General features: G+C 35.4%; 2 protein-coding genes across 3 annotated transcripts; one reads left to right on the top strand and one right to left on the bottom strand.

The window, feature by feature from the left end:
• Positions 1-2,011: 2,011 nt before the first annotated feature.
• On the top strand, positions 2,012-9,832 carry LOC132177571 (hydroxyproline-rich glycoprotein family protein). Of its 2 annotated transcripts, XM_059589945.2 has the most exons (11): positions 2,014-2,316; positions 2,732-2,804; positions 3,619-3,693; positions 4,510-4,571; positions 4,653-4,721; positions 6,464-6,492; positions 6,595-6,802; positions 6,892-7,152; positions 7,556-7,609; positions 7,904-8,897; positions 9,570-9,832. In XM_059589945.2, the coding sequence occupies exons 1-11, from the start codon at positions 2,203-2,205 to the stop codon at positions 9,578-9,580; spliced, it is 1,950 nt and encodes a 649-aa protein (XP_059445928.2). In that variant the 5' UTR covers positions 2,014-2,202; the 3' UTR covers positions 9,581-9,832. The 2 variants fall into 2 exon arrangements, with proteins under 2 accessions (XP_088371562.1, XP_059445928.2); XM_088515436.1 differs by lacking the exon at positions 9,570-9,832 and having other exon boundaries at positions 2,012-2,316; positions 7,904-9,060.
• Positions 9,833-10,930: 1,098 nt separating this feature from the next.
• On the bottom strand, positions 10,931-13,661 carry LOC132178720 (leucine-rich repeat protein 1). The gene is made up of 7 exons (XM_059591237.2): positions 13,375-13,661; positions 13,126-13,258; positions 12,419-12,490; positions 11,816-11,959; positions 11,612-11,683; positions 11,445-11,516; positions 10,931-11,324 (listed from the first exon to the last, which is right to left on the bottom strand). Exons 1-7 carry the CDS (start codon positions 13,457-13,459, stop codon positions 11,246-11,248), a joined length of 657 nt encoding a protein of 218 aa, XP_059447220.1. The 5' UTR covers positions 13,460-13,661; the 3' UTR covers positions 10,931-11,245.
• Between the last annotated feature and the right edge of the window lie 5,343 nt (positions 13,662-19,004).

The raw sequence follows: 19,004 nt of genomic DNA, 5'->3' as shown, positions 1-19,004 counted from the left end.
GTCCTATTATTCAATAACATGACATTTTCAGTTATTGTCATTGAATATAGACCGTCATGACATTTTCAAGCATTAAGTGGGTTTGTGCTAAGAAATAGGAGATTTATTCTTGACCGTCCTTGTTCAGTAACAAGAGACAAAATGCAAGTCAAAAAACTCTTCACATACGGGCAATGATCGATCACCTAATGACAATTTCTTTTTGCCGCCACAAGCGCATACAAAATCGTCTACAATGGGTAATTTCGCATGAAAAGTGCGAGAAGACAATACAACAAAGAAACAACCAAAAAGAGAGCAAAGGAACAACAAGACACAGGAGATAGAACCCTAAAGAGGGTTAAGGTCACATATAGAAACAATCACAAATGTGGGCAAACACAAAATGCAGAATGCTTCCACTTTGACTTGTAGAAGCAATATATTTAACTAGATGATAAGCAAGCCAATTAACATTGCGATGAATCATACAGAAGACGAAAACATGAAGTGAAGCGTAATATTGACTAATGCTAGAAAAGTTAGATAACATATATTATCCATATAAATGCATGGTAATTAAAAATTTGAAACATATACTTAGATTTAGGACGGTCCACTTCCCGCATGATGGATCACTCCAAACAAATTGAGTGAATCCTCTAGATGGCTGCCATTAGCTCTGTGATTAATAAAGTCATTTGGAAGTAAGGATAGTACTCGGAGACTAATAAGAAGCTTAGGCATCACAAAACACACTTTATTGATTAGAGAGAGTCTAATAGTCTTCTCACTTTGTTCTTTGTGAGGCATTTATTTTATTTTATTTTTTAAATTTTTTAATTTTTATCTGATATAGTGCTGACAGGAGCGAAGAAAACTTTTGAATTTTGACACTATCATTTAAGAAACACTCAAACAAACAAAGAAAACTAGCACCATATACACAACATGCATGACTTTGACATTGTTAGCCTACTTGACCTAACAAGTGGCTCGAGATCTATTTTGCATGTAGACTCCATCGAGAGTTTGTCCAATTGCATTGAGTAGATAACTACAAAAACTCTCTAATTTAAAAAATTTGGTCTTATTTCTGTTATTGTAATAATATACACCACATTTTTATCTCACTTTTATTTTGCTTTGTTGACGTGATACTGTCTATTAACCTTTAAACTATTGTTTTTAAAATAAAAATTGATCTATGAACTGATTCACAATGTCATATTAGCCAAATAAGATAAAAATGTAGTTGTATTATTTCTCTTTGTGGTATGACACGCGTGGCGGCTCAAGAGGTGATTTTGAATTGTTAACTTGGAGAGGGTGTGGTCACCTCAACTGAAAAGACAAAAAAAAAAAAGAAAAAAGAAAAAAGAAAAAAGAAAAAAGAAAAGAAAAGTAGTTCTTAATGGACAAGGCTAAAGCGTGTCCATGCAAATGCAAGGAAGGTGATCTTGACTCTTGAGGAATGGTCATCATATAAAAACATAATAAAATGGCTTATTTTCAACCAAATGGGTGTGCATAGAAAGATAGAAAGGTAAAATACCATTTGAAAAGAATTATCTTTGCCATTCGACAAAATACAATTACCTTTATTCCCTTAAATAAAAAAGTAATGAAAATATATATATATATATATATATATCGCAGGCGCAGTCAGTTTGACGAGCAGGGCAACTGTTTTGGCGGGCAATTTAATTAAGTGGATGTAGACCAATTAAACTCACCAAAATAAACTGAACTCTTTTATATGTATAATTCAGCTTGAGATGCTGGCGTGGCAGACCTCGATTGGCCACTTGACTCTAATGGAATGGGCCTTCGTTCCTTCCGGTGGAAAAATAACACCATTTTATTTTATAAGCTCTACTAATTTTCCGCAAATAAATAACACCATTTTACCGGTCCACCTTTTTATGTTTATTTTTTTTTTCTGTTCAAAGTAGTGGTAACGAATTGGGAGTATTAGTCGTAATTATTGTAATTAATGTGCGGAGGTCGTCTCTCTGACCCTGACGTAACCATTAGAATGGTGGAGTTGAAGAGGAAATTGTTGTTCCATTTCCAGCTTCTTTCTTTTTCTTCTTTTTCTTCTTCGACGTCTTCTTTTTCTTCTTCTTCATTGCATTTGAATTTAGAGGAGAGCTCAAAGACAAAGACGCAGAGAGAGAGAGAGAGAGAGAGAGATTGTACGAGTAGGAGGATACAGAATCGATGAAAACTTCGCTGAGAAAGTTACGAGGTCTCGGACTAAACAAGTCAGAGGCCAAGGAGCGGAGAGATATTCTGCCTTTGGCGCAATTGGACGAGCTCGCTCAGGCTGCGCAGGTACGGTTTCTTCTTCTTTCTTATGTTTTTTTGTTGCCGATAAAGTGAGAAGGAAGAGGAACGAAAATGAGGTCACGAATCTCGCAAGAGCGACCTATTTCGTGTGAATTCTCTAGCTTTCTTCTCCTTTTTCCTATGATTTCCCAGCAGCCAAACGTGTTGATCGGGCTTCCTCTTTGTACGGGGGCATTCGGTCCTGACCGGAAACTTATTTGGATTGATCATATTCATGACGAACCACAAATGCTAGGGTTTTTTTAAATTGCGGAAGGGAATTCTATTTTTTTTTATTATTTGGCTGAGATTGAAGAACGAAAATTGTTTACAGCTTGAAACTTGGTCGAGTTCACAGAATGTTTTGCTTAAATAATGTGTTATAAAGTTGTTTATAATCTATAGAGTTCTGTTCTTTCAGGGCATGCAAGAAATGAGAGACTGCTATGACAGCTTACTTTCTGCGGCTGCAGCGACCACAAACAGTGCTTATGGTACTTTGTTTAGTTCTTCATTTCATTGTCTGATATGCTATTTTTATTCTTTGTGTGTGTATCATCAGAGAAAAGTGCCAGAGTGCTTGTCTTAAGTGATGAATTGGCAATTGGGTCTGTATTTCGTACATGAATTTAGCTCCTATAATAGTTATGGGACGACAAGCAACTCTAGGCAGTGGTCTTGTTGGTTGCCACTAGAACATTGCATCATGATATGAACTCGCAATTGGGTCTGTAATTTATCCTTGGATTTGGCTCCTATAATAGTTATGTAACGCACAAGCAAGTCTAGGCAGTGGTCTTGTTGGTTGCCACTAGAAAATTGGATGGCATCCACTAGAATTTTGCTTAAAATTGATAATGTGACATCAATAAATTATTGTACGTTATACTTATCAAAAAAAATAAATTATTGTACGTTATGATGGTATATTAGAGAAGAGCTACCTTGGTTCTGGAGGTTTGGTCTCTTATCAGTGCCTGAAGCTGGGTTTCTTGTGATGTTGTATTGAAATGGCTTGGCACTAAAGTAATAGCATGTCTTGAAATGCCAGATTTATTTGAATTATATTTTTTCTTCTTTGCTGGAGGCAGTCAGATATTATGAACTAGCATCCGGTGAATAATATAGCTTGTATTACTTGTGTATGTCAAATGATGATGTGACTGTGTTCCATGTCACAGAGTTTTGAGTTTTGAATTTGAGCTTTGGCAGGATGAAATGTCTATCTACTCATTTTAAATTTTGAATTAGTTTGTGCTGTCTCGTTTTCAAGTAGTAGTATTCTTATGCAGTCCATTTGTTTTTCAGAGTTCTCAGAGTCATTGGGGGAAATAGGTGCTTGTCTTCTTGAGAAAACAGCATTGAATGACGATGAAGACAGTGGTAAAGTGAAGGAAAACTTCATTCTTTTGTCTTTTTTTTTTTTTTTTTTTGTTTGTTTATTGACATGAATAAATAGTAAGTGATTTACTGCTTCAGACTTACATTAAGCTTCACAGAGGATCAAATCTTGTCACCTTGAGTATTTTCAGCTTTGAAAAATAAGAAAAGGAACATGTCTCTTTTCTGTGTGTTGGTTTCAAGTAAGACTTACCCCAGCCCCATGCTGCCTTTAGGCAAGACTTAAATCTTGTTTTTGGATTTTGTTTACTCTTTAAATTTGTTAAAAAACATAAATACTTAAATATTCAAGTAGCAGCTATAACTTTTGGACCTACATAAGATAATTCAAAAGCTTAAATATTGAAGTAGCATCTATGACTTATTGGACCCGCATAAGAAATCATAGAGCTGGTCGTTATTTTTTTCTTTCCTTTCCTTTTTGAAAGCAAACAATGCCCCAACTAATGTATTTGATTTTTTTTTTTTTTTTCTCAAATCTAATTCTCCTAATAGGGGTGGTTGTGTTTACATTAAGATTTTTATTAAGTTGACTTTCTCTACTGTGTGGTTATTGCACTCAGCAAGTAAACTTGGCTTTGCGTAGTCTTGTAGGAACTAGGAATCCATATCTACTTCTAGTTCCTAGTTTCATATATTTTATGGTAATTTCATGCACAACATCATTTTTGATTCATACCAATTTACTCCAACTTTAATTTCTTAAATTTTTTCGTCAGGAATGCACATCATTATATTGTGGTTGTTTCATTGTGGTTAGAGGCAAAATAATCTTTAGTTGTTTTTGTGCGTGTGCAGGCAGAGTTCTGATAATGCTAGGAAAAGTACAGTTTGAACTGCAGAAACTTATTGATAGCTATGTGAGTCCTTGTGTATAAAATATTGAAGAAACCTCTCCTTGATTTTGCCTTGGTAATGAGTTATTGCTTTGCATATTTCAGCGCTCTCATATATCCCAGACAATCATAAACCCATCAGAAAGTCTTCTTAATGAACTTCAAACAGTTGAGGTTTGTTTGTATGAATTCTTTAATCTAACTAGCTTATGACAAGTTTCATATTGGTTCTTGTCCCATGCATAAATTTGGCATGATCTTGCTGTTTGCATCCTAGATATTGATTTACATTCTTTTTTTTGCTCTCTTCCCCCCTTTTGGGCATCTGTTTAGTTGTTGAGCCTCTATTTCCGAATATATGTAGAACACCCTGCTGTGACATTCATTTTCATTTATCGCATCTTATTCTTTTGGTATGAGAGGTATGAGAACAAGAATGGAGACTGATAAAAATACTGAAACTTGAAGTTAACTGGAGGATTTTGGGGAGAACCAAGGAGGGAAGGTGGCAGAGTCTGGAGCTTCCTTCTTAACAAGGAAGCGGCAACTCAGTGAGTGGCTCTATTAGCCTCTCCTCTAATATGAGAAAATAAAAAACCCAGGTACACAATGGCAGGACTGAATGTGTAAACAGTAGACCTAGGAATTAATTAGAGATTGCGCGAGCTTATGGCAGCTCGATCAGCTGATCAAATCAGGTTCTACTGTCATTTGAAATGCACCATGGAAAGGACCTTATCCTAGTTAGAGCTTAATGTTGGTAAAAAGAGGACCCGGTCAATGCTCTGTGCTGGTGGTGGTTGTCCATCCCTAAGTGTTACGGAGATTAACACATTGGAGAGTTTTTTTTAACTTTTAATTTTTTCTCTCAGTGAAACCATAATATAGCATACTGGAACACTACTCAACCAAAAAGCTTAAGCCTAAAGGTTTGGTCCCAAGTCCCAACTATATTATATTAACCACTTACACTTCGAACATCTTTCCAATGTGAAACTCAATTTTTTATGCTTACACGTGTATACTCAATAATCTCCCCCTTACGTGTGAGGCCATCACCACATTGCTACACCCTCCCTCAAACATAGGGTTTTTTTTTTTCTCTTATCAATCTTATGCACCATCTCCAGGATCACTTGAGGGTTATATGGATTTTCCTGTGCCATGCAATTTTCCTCCTATAGTAAGACCCTCATCCATGCTCGTACCTTGCACCATTGTTCCTACTCTAGGGATCCTTTATTTGTGCCTGCACCACTCCCACCATATCACACACCACCATCAACCTAATATCACTTGTTAGGGAGATTATCACATTGAGGAGTCTTTTTCAATGAAACCATAATATAGCATGTTGGAACACCACTTAACTTAAAAGCTTAAGCCTAAGGGTTTGGTCCTAACTATGCGATATTAACAACTTACTCTTGTGACATTTTTCCAATGTGAGACTCAATCTTCTTACACCCACACATGTATTCTCAACACTAAGTATACTAACCAACCTATGGACTCTTTCATGGAGAGACTCGCAAAAAGATTTTGAAAGGCCATGGATGCCCTTGAGAAAATTCAGATGCTTCCAACATTGTAAAGGCTTATGGGAAAATTGTCTTTCAGGCCTTATTTTTATATCTAAATATGCAGATTATAGTTAAATATAGAATTATTAGGACTATTGGATTTGAACTCTGTTTGTTGGCATTGATGTTCCCTATTATTATATTTTTGTGTTAGTGATTACTTTCCTTCCTGGAGCACGAGCGTCTGTGTACCAAATGCTTAGTTTTTCATGGGCAGAATTTTGACATTGCAGATACTGCTTCTGTATGCATATTCAATTGCATAGTTGTTTTTTAATTTATTGGCCATATAGAATAACAGTCAATGAGGTTTTTCCTTTCTTCTTGATGCAGGAGATGAAGCGACAATGTGATGAAAAAAGGTTAAAAAATTTACTCTCTCGCTCTCTCTCTCTCTCTCTCTCTATACTTACATCCATATATGTGTATGTGTGTGTATTCTTATTTTGGTATGTGATCTGCAGAGATGTATATGAGCATATGATGACAAGACAAAGAGAAAAAGGGCGATCAAGAAGTGGAAAAGGAAACAGTTTTTCTATGCAGCAGGTACAAACTGCTCGTGATGAATACGATGAGGAAGCAACCTTATTTGTTTTCCGGTTGAAATCTCTGAAGCAGGGACAATCCCGAAGTCTTCTTACACAGGCAGCTCGTCACCATGCTGCTCAGGTTTTCTCTCTCTTCTTCTACGTCATCTTCTTCATCAAACACCATCATTCTTCGTGTTGCATGATTGTCTCTTTTCTGCTTGAAAACAGTTGTGCTTCTTCAAGAAGGCAGTCAAGACTCTTGAGGCAGTAGAACCACATGTGAAATTGGTAACTGAACAGCAGCATATTGATTACCAGTTCAGTGGACTTAATGATGGGGATGAAGGCGATGATGATGATGATGATGACAACAGTGAAGAAGACGATTATGACGATGACTATGATGAGGATGATGATGGGGAATTGAGTTTTGACTATGGACAAAATGATACTGAGCACAGCATTTCTACATCCCAAAAATTAATGGAGGTGAAGATTTATTTTCTTCTGCTTCTGGCTACTAAGTACTAAAGTGCATCCGAAATAAGTGGATACATAACCACATGATGCACACGTACAATTATTTCACATAATACTAACTCATAATAGCTTCAATGTCATGCATATGATAGCATAGATGCTCATATCTCTCTCGTGATTCCAAGAATTTTGTGTTTAACACGCCTAGGGCAATGACACGCTTTTGTGAAATAGTTCTGCACAATTTGAAGATAAAGAAAGAATTTTGATTTGTGTTAATCAATGCCCTAACATAACAAATAAATTAGACAGTGACGGTTGTGTTTATTTTTAGATTTCTGAAATATTAAATTTTGCCATAAAGTTGTATCTCAGCTTGACTTGTTACTTAACTATATAGCATTTTATGCAGCTGGATCAGGTGGACATTACATTTCCCCAGGTTACAACTGTGGAAGTTGTCAAGGTGAAGAGCCTCTTCTGTTATTGATTCATTCGTTCATAGTGAGCAGGATATATGTTGCAATTTAGACAATGTTTTAAAAAGTTGAAACACAATTTTCTGCTAACAATCTGTATATGCTTGATCTGATAACAAAAGTAATTGCATAAATGCATGTGTATAATCCCATAAAGCACTCCAGATCCTGGACCTTTTATTATGTTTAATTTCCCTTCTAAAAGATTAGATCTTCAGGATGCAGAAAACATCAATGTTATAGCTTCTGAGGTGTATGCTCCCCTTTTATCATATTTGCAGGAAAATCTGGACAGGCTTCGCCAGAGTTCTGTTTCCTATAGAGCTAGGCCCGGCAGCCAATCAGCCCCACTTTTCGCTGAGAATAAATTTGATTCTGCTGAAAAAACAAGACAGATGCTGTTATCATCAACGCGGAAGTTGCACACGTATGTACTACCCACTCCAGTTGATACGAAGAGTTCAATTTCTACAGGATCATGTAATCCAATTCCTCATAAAACACAGACTACTCTAAACGAGCATACTCAGAATTTGTGGCACTCATCTCCACTGGAACAAAAGAAGTTAGAAAGAGTTTTGGTAGATGAGAAATCCTCTGGACCCACTGTTATAAGTGCTCAGTCTGTACTCAAGGAGAGCAACAATAATGCATCCACTTGGCTGCCCCCTCCTTCGGCTGATAGGGTTTTACTTTTGCAGCGCTATAGGCTTGCTGCTTCTGATCCTAAAAAACTCAAAAGACATGCTTTTTCTGGTCCATTGATAAGTCAGCCATGGTCTACCAAGTCTGTCTCAGTGGAAATCCCCCATTTGTGTTCTGGACCTCTTCTTCGAAATCCAATGTCTCAGGTTCCATCAACATCTCCAACTGCTTCCCCTACTTATATTTCCTCACCTAAAATAAGTGAGCTTCATGAGCTTCCTAGGCCCCCTGCAAGTTCAACCTCCAAGTCTTCAAGACCTATGGATTTCACTGGTCATTCAGCTCCCTTGGGGTCCAGGGATCAAGAGCTTTCTGCTAAAAGGAAATCGGTTGTGTCAAATGCAGCATCTCCACTGCCAACGCCTCCTCAAACCATTGCACGTAGTTTCTCTATACCCTCAAGTAGTCCTAGTGTGATGACTTCACATGCATCCAAGCCTCTGGAAGCTCTTCGTGGCACAGAGAAGGTTGAAGATGTTGCTTCGCCTCCTTTGACACCGATAACCCTTTCCAGCAACCAGCAGCCATCACCTGGTTCTGAGACAGTCACTCATGCCGTTCATATTAGAGGTAATGTAGAAACTGATGCTTCTCTTTTCCACAAAATATATTATGCCTAGATATAGACATTAGAGGCTGCTTTAATGATCTGATATGTTTCATGTCTGGAAATTCACTTTGTAGGACCCATATAGAACTAACTGATTTTACTGATACTTCGATTACTTATCAATATATATATATATATATATATATATATATATATATATATAACTAAATGATGGCACACATACTTGATAGATCCATCCAGATCAGGATTTGATTAGATGACCAAACGGTCCAAACCACTATATATTGGCCTTTTGTTGGCTGGTAGCTGAATATCCCTCAAAAAATAGAAAGAGCCAAGTTACTTATATCCATATAAAGCTAACTCAAACAACTCAACATCTAGTACGTAAGTCCTATTTGTTTTTCAGAAGATGTTGAAAACACACATGCTTCAATTATTACTATATGTCAATTTGGGGTGGGGGTGGGGGGGAGGAGGGGGGGATTGGTTCCTTTTCTTGTGCACCAGATTTCCCCCCTATTATAAAAACTAATATTCCTAACTTAGTTAGCTAACAAACGTGTTTCTAATGTTGACAAATTATTAGTGTGGATGTCTACTACTTTTTCTGCCTGGTGTGAGTGTAAGACCTATTATTTGTTTCTAAGTGTTGATAAATTTGGACACAGGTGCGGATTGAGTCTATTCACATATTCAGTGATAATTTTGTTTCGATTTGGCAACCCTAAGTTGTGGGAGCGAGATTGTTTCTCACCAATTGGTATGGCGGTAGATCTGTAAATATGTTCATTATAATTTTTGTTTATTTCTGTTATCTGTTGCATTCACCAATTGTTTAGTTTGATGGGCACTTGGCATAGATTCATTGAATAAAATTCCAATGTGTTTCATCATTTTTGAGGAATGTGTTATCTAGTGCAAGCAAATAATAGTTGAGTCACTGTTTTCTTTCCTCCCTCTTACGGTCCATGTGAGCTCCTTATCTTGTACCTGAGTTTCCAAGTGAAATCTTTTCTGCTTGGTTTGTTTCAACAATAATCAATTAACGCATTTAACCCAACTTGAGTCTAGAATTTCATCCTTTATGAGTTAAAACTATGTTAGTGCTTTATCCGAGGAGTTGGAAGTTTTTAAAAACTTAATGGAAGGGCTTCTTTGGTTGTTGTATAAAATTTGATTTTGCCCCAGAAAGAAAGTTGGTGTCAACAACATAAAATAATGGAGATGGAATTCTTTTTGTCCTCAGAAATTGCCTCGTAGTGATAGGATTTGTGAAATAATTCGAATCAGTGGCCTGCTGTCTAGCTAAAATATTAGATCTGTCCCACAATGATAAATTCACCCGCCTGAAGAAAAAAAATCAACTGAGCTATTGGATGATATGCATCATCGAATCTCAGGGTGTATAATGGACCCCCTCAAAAAAACTCACAGAGTGCATGATTTAATAATACTTGATATGTATTAATTAATTTCCCTTTCCGTGGGCTATAGTGCTGTACAAATAATATTTAACATTATTAGTTACATTTATTACTCCTAATCAGCAATTTATTCAACTATAATTCCCTTGATAAACTAGTCACAGTAATCAAACTGTTTGTTAGTATTGGTTTGTGGTTTCAGCGTTCACATAATTTTGTTGAATCATTTATCTCTTAAGGTTCTGCAATTTCTGGCTCATATTGTCTGCCCTAATTCCAAATTATGAGAAACGTCTAAACATAACAACAGCCTTCGGAATGTGCAGTTGTATCCTTGTCTTGGAACAACTAGGGACAGAAGCCACAACCCTAATATAAACCCTTTTTGCCCAATGGATTTAAGAAAGTAATCAGTGGTATCAATGTCTTATAGGCAGACAGTTTTCCTTCAAACAAGATTACAAGAATTTTCACTTAGTTTACTAAATTGACTAAAATGCATCTGACATTAGGGTAAGAGGAAATTCCTCCAATCTAATTTACCAAGCAGGATTGTTATTCAAGTTCAATCTTATGTGATTAATGATAACATTACACAATGGGGAGGATCAAAATTTTCCCTGCTTTATTTCCATATTTATCTATATATATATATATGGTACAAAAACCATCCACAAACCAAACCACCCCGACAGCTCCAAGAAAGGAGCAAATTTACATCATCAAATTGGAAAAACGAGTGGTTGAAACTTGAATCTTAAATATGGAAATGAAAATCCCTATACTAAATATAAGGAGCTTTGTTGGTGTTTAGTAATTAACACTAAGTAATGATTATATTAGTGAACCACGAGGCTCTTTCATATGAAGAGACATTAAGACAAAAGGATTGGGCAACGCATTATTGCCCTATTGATACATCATTTGCAGCTTCCTCCAACATCATATCTAACAAATCCCATCAGTTCTGGTCCTTCAAGTCTTGGATTATTCTTGAAACTGCATCCAAACAATCAATCGTTTGTAAATGATCAATAATAAAATAAAATAAAAAAATAAAAAAAGGGACGCATTAACTTGATTAGAGCTTTTATTCTCTAAATGATCATCTATCAGTACCTTTCATCCGACAACTTAGAAAACGAGCCCGAGGTTGGAAATGTACCGCACAAATCGTTGTTTGACACGTCACTACACATTTCACATTCAGTACTTGTTTAATAAGGGCAATTAATAAACATTAATTAAACGAAGAGAGAAGGGTATTTTAGGGAATTAAAACTTACAAAATCTTGAGGTTTCCAAGTTTGGTAAGTTCCCTCGGTATTCTTCCAGTCAGGTTATTGGTGTTCAATCGCCTGCATGGATAGAGATTACGTAAACCACTAGCAAAGCATGTTCATATTTAAGAGGAAAGTCTAAATTAAATTTATCAATTTTTTTTTTTTTCAAAAGAAAAGTAATTTGAAACCATGATTTTTGATGCTTACAGGAATTTAAGATTGGAGAGCTTAGAGAGTGAGGGAGGGATGGATCCGGTGAGGTTATTGTGATAAAGATCCAAGCTCAGAAGGCTCTTCAATCCTCCCAGTTCCTCCGGTATGGGACCCGCCAAGTTGTTTATGTACAGTTCCCTGCAATAACAGCAAACACATACATATCACATATACCAACCATGCCCAGTACCGCCCACGTTTTATTAAATGCAGCATCAATTTCATGCACAATCAAGTAATTAACTGCGCGTAGCCAATTTTAACACCAGATCCATTAATTAATATTGCCTATTTGGCTGGTAGGGCAGGTGATGTACTGATCAATGCTAGCTTTTCCACCGCTCCATCTCTACATATTTATATATATATCTGCTACATCTTACGTGCCTCTATTAAATTTGGTAATTTTTGTTTGTATCTACTATCTACCTTAATTTAATAATAACAAAACCTTATTAAAATACAAACTTTTTTTCTCCCCCTTTCTTCTGCATACTTGTTTATTTATTTATTTATTTTTTAAATCAAGTGAAACTTCACCAGACATATATAATATAAAAATGTGAAAAATTGGATAAACAATAGTAATCTACTTACAGATACTGAAGACGCTCGAGCTTCCCCAACTCGGGAACCAGACTGCCCGACAGCTTTGCATTTCCGAGGTCTCTGCAAATATCATTACCCACTTAAAATATTGATAAAGATTACATATAACAACATGATTTATACATCTGCTACCAAAACTAATATGATTTGAGTTACCCGATGAGTATAATTTTATTTTGACCCCGGCCAGTTCGATCTTCAATATTACATAAGAGTTTCATTAATTCTTAATTCCTTTATATATATATATATAGAAAAAGAAATGTATATTTACATGATTTAAAAGAGTAAAGTAGTAAATGGGAGAGCTTGCCATCCGCCAATAAATCTCATACATGCATAATAGACAAACTCAGAGCTGAAGGTGTCCTTTGTCTTTAATTAACAACCGACAGGCAGAGTTTCAGAGTGACCTGATCGACTACCTCCAAGAGAAGGGGAGCGGTTCATCCATAAGAAGAATATTATTTTCCTAATCTCAATTCATATATATATATATATTCGAAAATAAAAATCTGTTTTAAAGGCAAAAAAAATTATTCGACAAATTTTAGACAAGTTTACAAACAAAGACCAACTTAAGCGACCGACAAAAGAAATAAACACAAGCTACAGACAAACATGAGAGAGAGAGAGAGAAATTAAAAATGAAAAAAGAAGAAGAAGAGAAAGTTAAAGGGAATAATATGGCTTACAGTCGGGTAACCCGATTATCAGTGTCGCATGTAACGTGGAACCAAGTGCAGGGATCCACCAAGGTCGGATCCCAGCTCTCAAGAACCCCATTTGGATCCTTCACAGCCCTCCTCAACGCGTAAAGAGCATCCCCTGTTGATTCAAATTCATGAAACCATTAAAGAATTAATATATATATATAGGAGCAGGCAAGAAAGTATTTTAAGTATATATATGTCAAATACAAATGGTTCTTTAAGCATTAATACCTTCTAAGTTCGCATTTGCAGGTGCTGAAAAGGTCGATAAAAGAAGAAAAGCAGCAAGAAGACGAAACATGGCCCAGATCTTCATGACCAAAAACCTTGAAATCTGTGGGTTAAAACTTAAAACTCAAAGAATGGATTTCAAAGTCAAGATGCTTGCTTATATGAATACTGTGAGAGAGGGCGAGAGATCGAGCTTTAATTTGCCTCTTTCTTCTAAGCAAGGACGCAAGGAATCTGAGCTTTGTTGGGAGAATTTATAGAGCCCATAAAAGGACTGCTACTTGTATTTTAGTGTATACCCAAACCAAAACAATTATTCCAATCTTTAAATATTTCTACTTTTTTTTTTCTTTTTCGGTCCACTATATATATATATATATATATATATATATATATATATCAAACTTGTAATAATGTGGATAAAGTTAAATAATATATAAAGAAGTGGAGGGAAAAAGGGGAGGGCGATAAGTGAAATCACATGATCCAATTATTTATAAAAATTCGATTTTATATATATATATTGTTAAATCATTTAAAATAATACAAATAAAACAAAATTACAACATAAAATAGACCTCGATCAATTCTTAACTTGCATGTACTAAAGGGGCCGGGGGGGTATTAGGATGCCTAGACTAATTAACTACAATATTGCTATATATGCAACAAAAATATTTATTCCTTTACAACTCTTTGATGTGACACATCAGGATGAGGATGGGGTAGTAGCATATTAAAGACTTGTATGTTTTATAGATGCATTGATGACGAGGTTCGTTCAACATTAAGTCAAAAATGAATGAGAATAAATTTTCTTCTGCCCGGCCCTCTATCTCTTTCACATTTATTTGAGTTTACTGTTAAATATTATAATTTTATCTTATTATTATCTTATTAATTATGCTCAAGTGCGAGTGACACGATCGAGTGTCAATCAACCCTTATTAAATAGCTGATTAATAAAATATAATTTATTAATTATAATATTACTCTTTAATTTATGGCCGGCTAATTAGCTACATGCCTCCTTGTGTTACTACTAAGGAGGCCAATAGAGTACGGGACTAATAAAGTGATGTTGGGTGGAGCAAGACTTGGAGTAGGCCGAAAGGACCACAGTAGTCTTCATCATGCCATATATTTATTTATTTTATTTGTTTAAATTACTGGAATGATGAAAGTTTTGTTAAAAAAATTCCGAAAAATTGACCCATTTTATGTTTCTAATATTTATCCGTTAGAAAATGGTTACAGAAAATTTTGTAAGGACATAAACCTGCAGCCTAGCTTTAATTTAGATGATATCTCGATTCAATTAAACTAATCATTTCTATATCACAAACATATCTTGAGAGTTTGGTACCATATATATGGTCCTTATTCGACCTTTATTTTAATTTGTAATGAAGTATCTAATCGTAAGTGGTGAGGATCGAAGAAAATGTTTGTTCAATTGCCTTCAAGTCCCCATGAATCCATGATGCTTTAATATATATATATTAATCTCCGAAACAACATAATAGAATTAATTAGAGAGTAGTGTAGGGGCCGGGGTGCGTGCATGGCAGCATTGAGAAATGAAAAGGGCAATGGGTGGGAGAATCCAGACATATCCTTTGAATTCTTTTGGCCAAAGAATTTTTGAACCCTGTCGGAGCCAAACCAATAGAGACCAGAATAATTGAGACTTGGCATCTGTAAACTGACACTTGCCTACTTTTTCAGATTGCATTATGTTCATTTTTAAAAGTTAAAAATAAAACAAGCATAGAGGACAAAAACACCCTCCTACTCTTCGTTTTCTTTTTGAAGAACAAGAATAGAGTATATAGCTTATAGACAAACGCAGAAGTGCATGGGCATTAATTAGAGAATAACATGATGGAAAATTGTGGTGGTAGGGTAAACACATAGTTTATTATGTCCCATAAATTTTATTCCTGTGCTTCTTATTCATTTTAAAAAATTGTTTTTACACAGATTCGGTATTGAGAGGCCCAATTTTAAGGAGGAAAATTCGAGTAACAATAAGTCAACCGAATTGTAGAAAGGAAGTCCCTAGGGAATCACTCGTTAAAAAAAAAAAATTATGAAGAAAGTTGCGGATGTATCTCAGTTTATAGACTCTATTGGAATAAAAATTTTCAATTCAATTTGAAAAAAACTGTCCAAAAACTATTCTATCGTTTATTGGTCATGTGGACTTAGTACCCGATCTATTAACCAACCGACCTGAAAACATCTGCATGACAACACACGAGATCCTCTCTTTTGCCACGTCAGTAACCATTTCCATTATCCCGGGCATGAGGCAATTTCATGATAAGGGTCGTCAGATGTAGAAATTATATATTTGCAACAAGGAAATCTCCAATGAAGTAGTAATTATGGAAGAATATGCATAAAGAGTGGCAAATATAAGGTAAAAAGTGATTATCCATAGTCTCATTTCTTTGCATGCCATCTTTGTTTTCTCTATGATTATTCTCCTTAATTCCTAAGTGGTAAAGCAATATCAGAACTATCTCCCATCAGTCCACCATGACAAACTCCTTTAGTAAGTTCTTTACTCCTTATAGCAGGTACTTCTAATTATTAGCTCGACACACGGTCAAATGTTCTGCAATGAAATGATAATTCTTCAAACTAATGTGACACTCGACACAACCGGATGAAGTTTCAACCCAACAAAATCCAAATGATAGGCTTTTAAGTAAAACTCAAATAGAGGACAAGAAAGATTTATGTGATAAGGCCGGATAAAGGTCCGGCTCAAGTAAACAAGTTTTGTACTTCAGTCTGTAAATTAATAGATTGTCATTATCTTATGGTGACATCATTTGTAAATTAACCAACTCTCTTTCAAATAGTACTTGATCATATTATAAATATACTCTCAAATCTCATGCAAAGATAAGAGAGTGAGAAAATTATTACATCCTGTGTTGTTTTAATTTTGCCAAGATCAAGGGAAACAAAACAAAGTTTAACACACAGCGATCCTTCAGGAAAACCTTAAGGGTTTCATTACTTGAATTCATGGTGGTCCGCTGAACACATTATATTGCCAAAACAGTGAAATCTTCATTAGCTTAGCTGGACTCCAATTAAAATACTTCACGTATTGTTTCACTACAAAAAATTTGACCTTTCACTACAAAAAATTTGACCTTAAGCAAGAACGATTAGTTGTCGCAATTGCTCCGTCAAAAAAGGCTATTAGCGACGACTAATAATGTCAAAAGTTGTCACAGATTCTGTGAGCAAATTAACTGGACAACATGTATAATATGGACATATTGATGTAGTAGCTGCTAGCTAGAGCTAGGTAATGATGGATGGTGGCCATTAAACAGAAAGTAGATCGAAGGCGTAATTGCTGGCATGTGAGAGACTCGTCTTTTAATGTACATTAATGGGTGTAATTGTTGTTGGGGGGGGGGGGGGGGGGGGGTGTCCATGTCTTAGTACATATTGACTTCATGGGTTGATGGCATTGGCCCCCTTTTAGTTGATGTGCATGTGCATGTTTGGTTTTTGTAGTGGAAGTGGGACATGGAGAGCACCTTTGTAATCTTAAAGACATTCTACTATTATTATCATCACCATTCCTCTCCTTAAAAGATGTGACTTGACTAAGCCAAAACCCACTAACACTCTCTACTACTGCTTCTCATTTCCGTTCTATTCATAATCATATATTTTGCACAAAAGGTGGAGGAAACACCAAAAGTGCCTTCTTCTACTGCTTGTTCAAACAGCAAAAAGCTTTCTATACGGACCATCGAGTGTATAATCACTACCTCACGAATTTCTCCAACCCATTAAAACATAAAGATTAAAGGCATTGGATGGTTGACCATTGACCTTAATTTCATGTTCAAAAACATGTTCTTCGACACCACTAAACCCCTTTTGCCCTTCACTTCACCTAGCTAGATTCATATATGCTTTGATATATTCTTACTGATTACACATCCTCGTCCACCCAAAGAAATAAATAGAAAAAGAGAAAATTCCAGAAGAATTGAAGAGAGAGGCTGAGAAAAGCCTAAGATCCCCCATGATCATATTGTAAAAAGGAAGAACAAGGGTCAAAAGGATCTTTTGGTTTCAATTATCAAACCGGACAATATGTTAACAATAAAGGCAAACAACGTCCCACGATCCTTTTCCCTCCTCCACAGTTAAATTCAATTTATTTTTAAAGCTTCAACCAAAGTTACTTTGCCTGGTTTGCTAGTTGTCTGGGGCCCTCCTACTGACTTTTAAAAGATCCATATGCACGGGAACCACCATCATGGGAATCGGATAAGGAATCCGGTATGTTTGTCAATTTGTTTCGGTTTTTTTTTTTTTTTTTTTTTTTTTTTTTTTTTTTCAAAAAAAGAAAGAAAAATATTTTGACATAATGACACAAACTTTGTTTAAAATTCACCATTCAAAATCAGCTTGTAGGATGAGAGTGTCCAAAGCTTATATACAAATGATTAAGATTGTACTTAAGTCATGTGCAACACTTAAAATCCTAACATATATACAACGACACTTTGCAACCAATGTCAACCACTACGGCGGACCATTCTATCAACACAGATTTTTTCTTTTAGAGATTTCACCCATATATCAGTATTCAATGACTTAATACTATATCTATACACAGTACCAAGACATTTTAATCGACCCTATAGATTACCCCCCTCTATGATTTACTACTCGACATAGTAGCTATTTCTGATATCAAATGATACAAACATTAGGTACGTATAACTCATCATGAAAAATTAGTTTGCAAGGAGAGAGTGCCAAAGAACTTATATACAGATAGTTAAGATTGTACTTAAGCCATGTTAGATATTTGAGATCATAACATGTAACATATAAGTTAAATGTTTTTTTTTTTTTAGTAACTTCACAAAAGACCCCTAAACTTCCACCCCGATTTGACAAACCCTCCAAAACTTTAAAATCTCTCAATTTGGTCCATTGAACTTTCAATTGCTCTTAATGTGAACCCCTCTATCAGATTTTAAACGTTACACAACGTTTATACCCTTGACTTTTGTATAAAATTTCAACTTTATCCTTAATTCCAAAACGTTTTTTTTATTTAAAAAAAAAAAAAAAAACGAAAATCATGGATATTTTGGTCTTTTTTTTTGTATTTCTAACGGTTAAAATTGACGGAGGAGTCCAAATTGATTGCAATTGAAAGTTCATGAGATTAAATTGAGAAATTTTGAAGTTTTGGGGAAGTTTATTAAATCAGATAGAAATTCAGAGATCTTCAATAAAGTTACCTTTTTTTTTTTTTTTTGGTAAGTTGGTGTTTTGTGTTTTAACAATCATAGCATGTTTTGCTATGTTGTGGCCTGTTAAGTATGAATAAGGTTTTTCAAAGCTGTAACCAACATCCGATCCATAAGTTTTGGGCTTAGCCTGATTTGCCTCCATAAAAAGTTACTAGAAAAGGTTAGTCCATGCCAATTATATGAATTTCTAAAACTAAAAGGAAATTAGGGGGAGGAAATGTATTTTGGTAGGAAAAAAAATCCATATATATATATATAGATATCATAGCCATATAAGAGCTACAAACCAGTACGTAGAGAGGTTTATTTATAGGC

This window comes from Corylus avellana, chromosome 4, assembly GCF_965113065.1.
Source record: "Corylus avellana chromosome 4, dhCorAvel1.hap1.2, whole genome shotgun sequence".
Classification (NCBI taxonomy): Eukaryota; Viridiplantae; Streptophyta; class Magnoliopsida; order Fagales; family Betulaceae; genus Corylus; species Corylus avellana.
Note: the sequence above shows the minus strand (reverse complement) of the source record. Positions and strands in the feature narration are given on the sequence as shown.